This window comes from Asparagus officinalis, chromosome 4, assembly GCF_001876935.1.
Source record: "Asparagus officinalis chromosome 4, Aspof.V1, whole genome shotgun sequence".
Taxonomy (NCBI): Eukaryota; Viridiplantae; Streptophyta; class Magnoliopsida; order Asparagales; family Asparagaceae; genus Asparagus; species Asparagus officinalis.
In genome coordinates this window covers 4,801,264-4,812,342 of record NC_033797.1, presented here as the reverse complement: position 1 = coordinate 4,812,342, position 11,079 = coordinate 4,801,264, and the positions used below count along the sequence as shown (strand labels likewise).

At 42.7% G+C, this 11,079-nt stretch overlaps 1 protein-coding gene across 1 annotated transcript; it reads right to left on the bottom strand.

The window, feature by feature from the left end:
* LOC109839707 (cytochrome P450 86B1-like) lies at positions 6,264–7,967 on the bottom strand. The gene has a single exon (XM_020408221.1). It carries the CDS (start codon positions 7,942–7,944, stop codon positions 6,439–6,441), a length of 1,506 nt encoding a protein of 501 aa, XP_020263810.1. The 5' UTR covers positions 7,945–7,967; the 3' UTR covers positions 6,264–6,438.

Here is an 11,079-nt window from a genome sequence, read left to right as displayed (position 1 = left end):
TAATCCGCCTATAAACCCCTTCTGGTCCTAGGGTTTCGCTGCTGGCTTTTTTCTTCCCTCCTCCGATTCTTCTCTGGCGGCGATTTTCCCCTTTCGGTCTTCGTTCCATTTTTCTCCAGCGCTCAGAACTTCGGGATTTTGAGGGGAGATTAAAAGAAGGGATTTAAGAAGAGAGAGAGAGAGATAGGGGATTTAAGAAGAGAGAGAGAGAAAATTAAAGAAGGGTTTTTTATTGTGGGTTATTCATTTATTCTCAAGTGAGAATTGAAAGGGTTCATACCCTTTAATTATTAACACTGTAGCTACAGTGTTTATTTGAGAAATCTCAATTTTGAGATCTGCTCCTAAATTGTAATTTCTTGTTTGATTAATAAGAAATTATCTGTGTGGCTCCCGAGGACGTAGGCAGTTGCCGAACCTCGTTAAATCTTGGTGTACTTTTTCTATACTGCGTTTCTGTTGCATTAGGGAATTCGGCGTTAAATTCCCAATAACTGGTATCAGAGCGTGAAACGATCTAGAGGAAGTCAGATTCAAGTGGGAGCCATGGCCGCAGATGAAGGGAAAATAAGACTTGAGAAAATTTGATGGAACAGATTTCGGATTCTGGAAAATGCAGATAGAGGATTATCTGTATCAGAAAAATCTGTATCAACCACTATCGGGGAAGAAGCCAGATTCTATGAAGGAAGAAGAGTGGAACCTTCTAGATAGACAAGCCCTCGGAGTTATCAGATTGACGTTGACTCGCAATGTTGCGTTCAACATAGCGAAGGAGAAGACCACGGCAGGTCTTATGCCAGCTCTCTCAAATATGTATGAGAAGCCATCAGCCGCAAATAAAGTTCATTTAATGCGGCGGTTATTCAATCTGAAAATGGCGGAAGGCGCGTCAGTAGCACAACACCTCAATGAACTTAATACGGTTACAACCCAATTGAGTTCAGTTGAGATTGAGTTTGATGAAGAAGTTCGGGCGTTGATATTGTTGTCTTCCCTACCAGAGAGTTGGAACGCTACAGTCACGGCAGTGAGTAGCTCATCGGGAAAGAAAAAGTTGAAGTTCGGCGACGTTCGTGATTTGGTTCTCAGTGAGGAGATCCGACGGCGAGAGACTGGTGAAGCTACAACCTCTTCAGTATTGCATACAGAGTCAAGAGGTAGAAATTCAACCAGAGGAAACGGACGAGGAAAATCAAACTTCAGAGGTAGATCAAAGGACAGGAGGTCCAAATCAAGGAATCCAAGCAACAGCTCGAAGGCTATCGAGTGTTGGAATTGTGGAAAGACCGGGCATTACAAGAATCAGTGCAAGAGTGCACAGAAGGAGAAGGAGGCGAAGGCAGAGGTGAATGTCACCTCCACTTCAGGAGGAGACGACGCATTGATATGCTCTTTGGAGAGCAAGGAGGAATCTTGGGTGTTAGATTCAGGAGCGTCGTTCCATGCTACCTCTCAGAAAGAATTCTTCGAGAAGTATACCCCCGGAAATCTTGGATACGTATATCTTGGTGATGATCAACCATGTGCTATTGTGGGCAAAGGCGTGGTGAAAATTAAGTTGAACGGGTCAGTATGGGAGCTGAAGGATGTCAGGCATATTCCCGACCTGAGAAAGAATTTAATATCCGTAGGCCAGTTGGCTGGCGAAGGATACACCACAACCTTCCATGGAGATGATTGGAAGATCTCAAAGGGCGCAATGACGATTGCCCGAGGCAAGAAGACTGGTACCCTGTATATGACAGCAGGTGCACGTTGTTTGATCTCAGTTGCAGCAGGCAATGAGACTTCAAAGCTGTGGCACCAGAGACTCGGTCATATGAGTGAGAAGGGGATGAAAATCATGCACACAAAGGGAAAACTCCCAGGACTGCAGTCAGTGGAGATGGATATGTGTGAAGAATGTATACTTGGAAAGCAGAAGAGAGTCAGCTTTCAGACAAGTGGCAGAACCCCCAGGAAGTAGAAGCTAGAGCTCGTTCACTCAGATGTGTGGGGACCAACAACCACCGCGTCCATTGGTGGAAAACACTACTTCGTGACTTTTATCGATGATCACACTCGGAAAGTGTGGGTTTACTTTCTGAAGCATAAGTCAGAAGTATTTGAGGCTTTCAGGAGATGGAAAGCTATGGTCGAGAATGAGACCGGTCTGAGAATAAAGAAGCTCAGGACCGACAATGGCGGTGAATATGAAGACACCGGATTCAAGAAGTTCTGCTATGAGCACGGGATCAGAATGGAGAGAACCGTGCCCGGCACGCCTCAGCAAAATGGTGTAGCTGAGCGGATGAACCGAACGTTGACAGAGAGAGCCAGAAGCATTCGAGTACAATCAGGCCTACCGAAGCAGTTCTGGGCAGAAGCGGTCAACACAGCAGCTTACTTGATCAACCGAGGTCCATCGGTTCCATTGGAGCACAGAATACCAGAGGAGGTATGGTGCGGAAAGGAGGTAAAACTCTCATATCTAAAAGTTTTCGGTTGTGTAGGAATACCAGAGGAGGTATGGTGTGGAAAGGAGGTAAAACTCTCACATCTTAAAGTTTTCGGTTGTGTAGCTTACGTGCATATTAGTGATCAAGGCAGGAATAAGCTTGATCCCAAGTCAAAGAAATGCACTTTCATCGGCTATGGTGAAGATGAGTTCGGCTACCGCATTTGGGACAACGAAAACAAGAAGGTGATCCGGAGCAGAGATGTGATATTCAACGAGAAGGTGATGTACAAGGACATGCACAAGACTGATGACTCAGAGAGCGAGTCAATATTTGTAGATGCAGATGATGTCCCGAGTAACCTCTCGGAAGAACCCAATGCAGAGGGTCCTCAGCAAGAAGAGCCTGTTGGACAAGATGGTGCGCAGGAGCCCGACGCACCAGCTCCGATATTAAGAAGATCTTCTCGTCCTCCTGTACCCAACAGGAGATACATGAACTATCTGTTGTTGACAGATGGTGGGGAGCCTGAAAGCTTTGATGAAGCTTGTCAGTGTGGAGATGCGAGCACGTGGGAGCTTGCAATGAAAGATGAGATGAAGTCTCTCATATCAAACCAGACATGGGAACTAGCTGAGTTGCCCACGGGTAAGAAGGCACTCCACAACAAATGGGTGTACCGGGTGAAAGATGAGCAAGATGGTTCCAGAAGATATAAGGCCCGGCTAGTTGTCAAAGGTTTCCAGTAGAAGGAAGGAATTGACTACACCGATATTTTCGCTCCCGTGGTGAAGCTAAATACTATCAAGACCGTGATGAGTATTGTAGCAATTGAAGATCTTCATCTCGAGCAGTTAGACGTGAAGACGGCGTTTCTTCACGGAGATCTAAAAGAGGAGATATACATGCACCAGCCAGAAGGTTTCTCAGAAGAAAAGAAGAAGAACCTGGTGTGCAGACTCAAGAAGAGCTTGTATGGCCTGAAACAAGCCCCAAGACAGTGGTACAAGAAGTTTGACGGCTTCATGCACAAGGAAGGTTTCCAGAAGTGCAACGCCGACCACTGTTGCTACTTCAAAAGATATCAGTCCAGCTATATCATCCTACTGCTGTATGTTGATGATATGTTGGTTGCAGGAGCAGATATGAAAGATATCAAGAGTTTGAAGCAGCAGCTGTCAAAGGAGTTTGACATGAAGGACTTGGGTCCAGCGAAGAAGATCCTTGGAATGCAAATCACGAGAGATAAGAAGAGAGGTCTCTTGCAGTTATCTCAGACGGAGTACATCAACCGTGTTTTGCAGAGATTCAACATGGGCGACGCCAAGCCTGTGAGCACACATTTGGCCAACCATTTTCGTCTATCGAAGGATCAGTCTCCTCAGTCAGAAGAAGAGAAAGAGAGTATGGCTCAGGTTCCTTACGCCTCAGCTATCGGAAGCTTGATGTACGCTATGGTCTGTACGAGACCAGACATTGGCCATGCAGTGGGAGTGGTCAGCCGGTTTATGTCGAATCCAGGAAAAGCTCATTGGGAAGCGGTCAAGTGGATTCTGAGATATCTACGAGGCACCACACAGAAGTGTTTGCACTTTGGTAAGGGAGAGGTGGAAGTGCAAGGGTACGTAGATGCAGACTTCGGTAGCGAAGTTGATCACCGAAGAAGCACCACCGACTATGTATTCACCGTTGGAACTACAGCCGTTAGTTGGATGTCACAGGTACAGAAGATCGTTACCCTATCCACTACAGAAGCTGAGTACGTTGCAGTGACTGAAGCCAGTAAAGAGATGATATGGCTTCAGGGTTTGTTGACAGAGCTGGTATTCAAAGCATTTCATTCTAGAACGAAGCATATTGCGCTTCGGTACCACTTCATTAGATCCCTGTTGGAAGATGACGTGTTGAAACTGGAAAAGATTCCAGGAAGTAAGAATCCAGCAGACATGTTAACAAAGACGGTGACAGTTCAGAAACTGGAGTTGTGCGTAACTTCAGTTGGCCTTCATGCATAGATGATGAGGGCGGAGCCACACAGGAGAGGAGCTTGATGAGATAGCCCGTTGACATCGGTTTGGTTTCCAAGTGGGAGATTATTAGTTTGGGGGTGGATACCAACCTCCATGTCCGGCGAGGAGCTCCGACGAGCTCTGAGATGATGCAGGCGAGCGTGGCGAAGTCGACGGCTTAGCATGGTTCAGCATGATGGTTCGACAAATCAACGGATGTGAGCGAAAACCCCCTTGACCTCAGCGTTCGGATCCGACCTCTGCGTTCGTTCGACCTCTGCGTTCGAACCCCCCTCTCAACTCTGCGTTCGGCCTCGACATTGGCGTCCAAGTGGGCCGCTAGCGACAGGCTGTCGCCCAGCCATTAATCCGCCTATATAAACCCCTTCTGGCCCTAGGGTTTCGCTGCTGGCTTTTTTCTTCCCTCCTCCGATTCTTCTCTGGCGGCGATTTTCCCCTTTCGGTCTTCGTTCCATTTTTCTCCAGCGCTCAGAACTTCGGGATTTTGAGGGGAGATTAAAAGAGGGATTTAAGAAGAGAGAGAGAGAGAGATAGGGGATTTAAGAAGAGAGAGAGAGAAAATTAAAGAAGGGTTTTTTTATTGTGGGTTATTCATTTATTCTCAAGTGAGAATTGAAAGGGTTCATACCCTTTAATTATTAACACTGTAGCTACAGTGTTTATTTGAGAAATCTCAATTTTGAGATCTGCTCCTAAATTATAATTTCTTGTTTGATTAATAAGAAATTATCTGTGTGGCTCCCGAGGACGTAGGCAGTTGCCGAACCTCGTTAAATCTTGGTGTATTTTTTCTATACTGCGTTTCTGTTGCATTAGGGGTTTCAGCGTTAAATTCCCAACAGTCTAGGAGAAGGAAGGACTAAAAGAGAGAGATGAGTGTGAAAAGCTTTAGAGCTCAGGGAAGGGTAATTACAACGCAGGCTAGTGTTAGGTAAATGAGGTGTTTTCCCAACATTGAGAGATATAAGAACTCGTAAAGGAAATTAGAGGAAAGGGGTTGCCTAAGCCAATCATTCTTAATAAATTCAGCGATAAAGCTCCAAAGGATCATGACTGTGGTCATAGCTTAATAAGCGAGTGACGAGATACGGTTAATCATCCTAAAATAACTCTTATCTTGTGTTTGTTTTTCAGGAACTCTGTTTGGGATCTAGGAAGAGGCCTTCTGTGTTTTATGATATTCTCAATTCTATTGAACGACAATAAAAAAAATTTATACATGTTGATAGCGCGGTTAGTACCCTATTGCTCTGTGATTGATAAAAAAAATATCGCAAAATAAAGGGTAGTAATAAGGAGGATCTGTACAAAATGGTGCTCCTATCGTTGGCCAGAGTTGTTATATTTAGCTTTACTAAGAGCGACCGCAAGCACATGATATTTATTTGTGTGATAAACATTTATACGTGTAAAAAATAGCAGTTTTTATTTCTATGAAAAAGATGAATGAAAGATTGCGTAACTTTGGATAATATGTGAAGAATTCCTGAGAACTGTTGCTGACCATTTCTCAGGAATTTGATGTACAGACAGTAGTTACATGTTGATGATTAGTTTACATGTTGATCTGTGAGTTTTTCTCCTTACTTCAGGATGTTCTGTCGTCCGAGTGATGTTTCGATTCCTAGTAAATTAGAAGGTGGATATGAATTTTTTAGGATGATATGAATAATGTAACCCTGCTATAAATTCATGGTCGTAGTTAAGTGGGTATCTTGTTGAAATATCTAGATTGGGAGAGCTCTTAGCAAACAAGGTGCAAATGAAGGAGATTCCTCTTAATTTACCCAATTCAAAAAGAAAAATCAACACGTACAATTATTTTAGAACAAACATTGACACATGATAAAACATTAGCATGTAACATACAGCAGCTTCTGTAATTTGATGTACGGGCAGCATCCCAAGGTTCAGAAACACTAAACCCATCATTATTTCGCACGCACACACGAACAGCAACGGAGAAACTATGCAGTGATCCATGACCTCTTCTTAAGCCTAACCCTCAGCCCATTCTTCATCAGCAGGAGGATGGAGAGGCTCGGCTCGACCACATGCCCCTCCTCCACCTCCACCTCGAAGTTGTACATCAAGGCGGCCGCTGCCATCTTTATCGAGACCAACGCCATGTTCTTCCCGACGCAAGACCTCGGCCCACAGTGAAAACTCAAGAACTTGCACGACGGCTCAAACCTCAACCTCCCCGTCCTCCCATCGATCCATCGCTCCGGTCTAAACTCCAAGCAATCTTTTCCCCAAACCCCCTCCATCCTTGCAATCGCATACGTCGATATAAACACATGTTGACCGGCGTTGACCTTGTGTCCGCTTGGCAACACGTCGTCCTCTAAAGCGAGCTTGATGTTGTACGGCACTGGCGGGTACAGTCTCAACGACTCGTAGATCAAAACCTTCGAGTTGTTTGAGGATGGTTTAGACCATCGAAGTTCATCTAGGATCTTCTTCTCAACTCGGGGGTTCAACGAAACCAACCAGAAGAACCAGCCGAGCACGATACCCGCATTGTCTTTGCTTGCAAGTATAAAGCTGAGCAGGATGTCGCGGAGGAACTCGTCGGATATCGCGTTATCTTGTCCACAGATCCCCACCAATAAACTCAGCAGATCGACATCTTCGCCTCCACTGCTAGTTTTGCTCTCCTCTCTCTTCTTTTCAATGCGTTGAGCCAAGAAGTCATCGACGATCTTTTGAGCTGGAGGGAGAATCCTCTCCTCCCCGAGGCCAAACCTCCTCTTCAGCTTCCACCAGAATCTGGGCGTCGTGAATCGACGAAAACTGACATTCTCCATCTCTACCATAGCTGTCGCAAACGGAATAACCCGAAGATCAGGAGCAAGGTATCCCGGATCAACACCAAGAACCATAACCAACGATAGATCGAACGAGAACCTCATCAGCACGTCGCACAAGTTAACCACGCGATTTCCATCAGCTATCCAGTCAAGCAGCGGAAGGAGTCCCTCAGTCACTTTTTTAAAGCTAGCCGCCCTCATAGATGACCGGAACTTGGTCGAGCTCATCAGAGAGATCCCGATTCTCCGCTGAAATGCCCATGAGTCTCCGTCAGAGGCACTGATGCCGTCGCCTAGAGTGTCGAGCACCTCGGAGAATTCTTGACCTTTGGGGTAGTTCCGGAAGTTGGAGCTGAAGATGTGGTTGACGTTGGCGGGGTCGCATGTGGTGAAGGCGTCCATGCCGGTGAACCACGGGCCTTTGAAGAGGAAGTTGCCGCCAGCTTCCCTCAGGACCGCGGCCACCCAGCTGTTGAAGTTTTCGGTGTTAACAGCAAGGCTTGGGAGCATGCCGATGAGCGGCCAGTTTGTCGGGATCGCATAGCCGGAGCTCCGGTACGAGCATCGGAGGATGTAAATCAAGAGGAAAGAAGCAAGGGATAAGATGATCTCAGGGTACCTCATGAAGAGGTTGCTTAAGCTCAAGTAGTTCAAGCTCATTGTGGATGAGGGATCAGGTACCTGGCATGCGTATATATACTGGATCGAACAAATTTTTGATTTAAACCCATTCCCTTTTTTTTTTACCGGAATCGACCGACCCTCTTTTTATTTAGCGGAATCGACCCACTTCTCGGCCACGTCAGCAGCGTGGCCGAGAAGCGGGTCGATTTTTTTTTAATCTCATCACTAAATAGTCGGGGTTGCCAACCCCGACTATTTTTTCTTGGCAACCCCGACTATTTAGTGATGAGATTAAAAAAAAATCGACCCGCTTCTCGGCCACGCTGCTGACGTGGCCGAGAAGTGGGTCGATTCCGCTAAATAAAAAAAATTGGTCGGTTTGTAAAATAAAAAGTTGAAATGGGTTTAAATCAAAAATTTGTTCATACTGGATCTGGATACATGTACCTTTAGCTGTCTAGTGTTTATTAGGGTCTGTTAAAGGAAGTGATGGCCTCTTTATTGTCTCTTCGTTTCTCCAAATCTTCAGACAATCTTCATGCGTGAGTGATGGTCTCTTTCGTTTCTCCATATTGCGGAGCTGCTCAGGATTGAAGTTGAAGTTCATTCCTTTGTCAAACATTGACTAATTTAACCCTACTTTGCTCCATGGTGAACTAATTTAATTAATCCTTCCGCTTAAACCCCTCCTTAAATTTTAAGATTTTAACCGTGAATAGACCCATCTATAGCATTGGCGTAGGTACGGATATACAAGGGTGGATCCAGAAAATTTTGTCAGTGTGGGGGCAATATCACTACTAGTATATGATACTTTAGCTAAGTGTTAACAATATGAAAACAAAGCAGACATATATGTACACAAAACAAAAATAGTCAATAGAAGTATTTTGTTAAAAAGTTTACAATGGTTCCTTCGAGTTCTCATGTTTTGATAATATTGTATGATTTTCTCATTGTCAATGTTATCAAATATCTCTCTCTCAATATAAGTGACTAAACAATCGTTCAACCAGTCATCACCCATGCGATTGCGCATTCGATTCTTCACTATATTCATTGCAGAGAATGTAGAATGCAAACAATAATATAGGTATATTATTGCGCATTCGATTCTTCACTATATTCATTGCAGAGAATGTAGAATGCAAACAATAATATAGGTATATTAGTATATTCACTAAAATTCATTAAAATCATTGCAGAGAATGTAGAATGCAAACAATAATATAGGTATATTAGTATATTCACTAAAATTCATTAAAATTGAATAAGATTAAACTAAAATTTACTAAATTAACTAAAATTAACTAAATTAAATAAAATTCACTAAAATTAACTGAATTTGAACAAGATTAAACTAAAATTAGCTAAATTAACTAAAATTCACTAAATTAAACTAAATTAACTAAATTTAACTAAAAATGAACAAGATTAAATTAAAATTAATTTAAACTAAATTGAACAAATTAACTATTTAAAGATTAAAAACAGTTTATAAGTGCTAAAACAGTAAATTAATTAATTAAGTAGTTTAAAATTTAAAATTTACCTTTGAGGAGGACCGGCGGCGGCGGGATACTGCGCATGAGGCGAAACGGCGATTGGAAATTCGCTGCCGCAGGCAGGCGGGTGATCGATCGAAGAGAGAGAGAGAGGAGAGAAGAGAGAGGAGGGCGAGGGGGAGTGGGCGGCTGAGGAGTGAGAGTAAGGGTATGCAAACGGGTTGGGTCACGTTCGGTTTTTATCAAAATTTGAACAACCGAACCGAACTGCCCATTATGCAAAACCGAACCGAATTGTTGCAAGTCGGGGCAGTGCGGTTCGGTTCTGTTTGTTTGGTTCTAATCAAGATGCATTCAAATGTTGTAGACAAATTTATTCATGTCTATTATACAACCTTTTCTTTTGCTTTATTCACAACTTATATATGTACTAACATGCAAGGATTTTGAAAAAAAAAAGCACTAATCTAATCAAGATAAAGCGATAAAGAAGGAATTACTTCAAGCAAAAACAGAACAAGAATACACCTTGCCACAAGCCTCTCTAAGGAGTTACTTGAGAATTCTGATTTGCAAATTTAAGCACTTCCCTGGATGTGAAGGCGGAGCTTTCAAGAAAGCAACTTAACCATTTACCACCAAGATCCTCAATCACACATTCATGTATGTGTAGTTCTGTAAAGTTCATGAAACCAAATTTAGCTTTTAGTATGTAAAATTGAAGGCAATTTATGTATCACCACAATTAAAAATATAAACAATTATTACATGTGTTCTTCCATGAAAGCTCTTACAAATCTGTGATTGTTGGTTCAATTGAAAGCTTACTCAAATCTGAAAGATAAACAAATAACAAATTAATAAAAAAGCAAATCATTTAACATATAAAAACATAAATGGTAAATACCTATGTAACTTCTCAAGAGCATCTAAATCTTCTTCAAATCAAATTTTGCTTGAACCCGGTGAAGCCAACGAGTTTCGAAGCCAATCGGAAGTGCATACTAGGCTTTGTACCATTCTCGGAGTCATTGGGCTCCTAAATGGATCAAGTACTCGGCCACATGTACTAAATGCAGACTCAAAAGCAACTGTAGAGATTAGAACAGTCAATACATCACTAACCATCGGAGAGAGAATTGGGAACCTTGCACTATTAACTTTCCAATAAGTTAAAATATCAAAGTTACTTTGATCGGATTCAACATCCTCGCTTAGAAATCTTTCCAACTCTGATTTTACTTCGGCACTTCCTTTTGCGGCTTTCAACCTTTTAAACCGACTTCTTACATTGGTTATTTGATTAACATCATTTTTGTCAATATTATTAGATGAAGCACCAATTGATTGCCCACTTGCATCTATTTTAGTTCCATATTTAATTTTATACTCTTTGAATAATACAAATGCGGCATCTTTGATGAATTTTAATTTATCAACGCTTTCTTTCTTATCGTATGTAAGCTCAAGAATAAAAGTTACAAAATCTTCTCTATTTGGTGGATCAAGAAGTGCCGCAAATGTAAACCAACATGTTCGTCTTCTCCCAACTTCCCAAATACTTCTCATATTTATTTGTCATTCTATTAGCAATTCTAGCATATGATGCATCATCAGACAATCGCCATTTTTGCAAATCATAAGCAACATTACCAATTTCTTGAAG

Excerpts from the sequence above, each read along its gene's own strand:
- LOC109839707 (XM_020408221.1), bottom strand. The coding sequence starts at position 7,944 with ATGAGCTTGAACTACTTGAGCTTAAGCAACCTCTTCATGAGGTACCCT.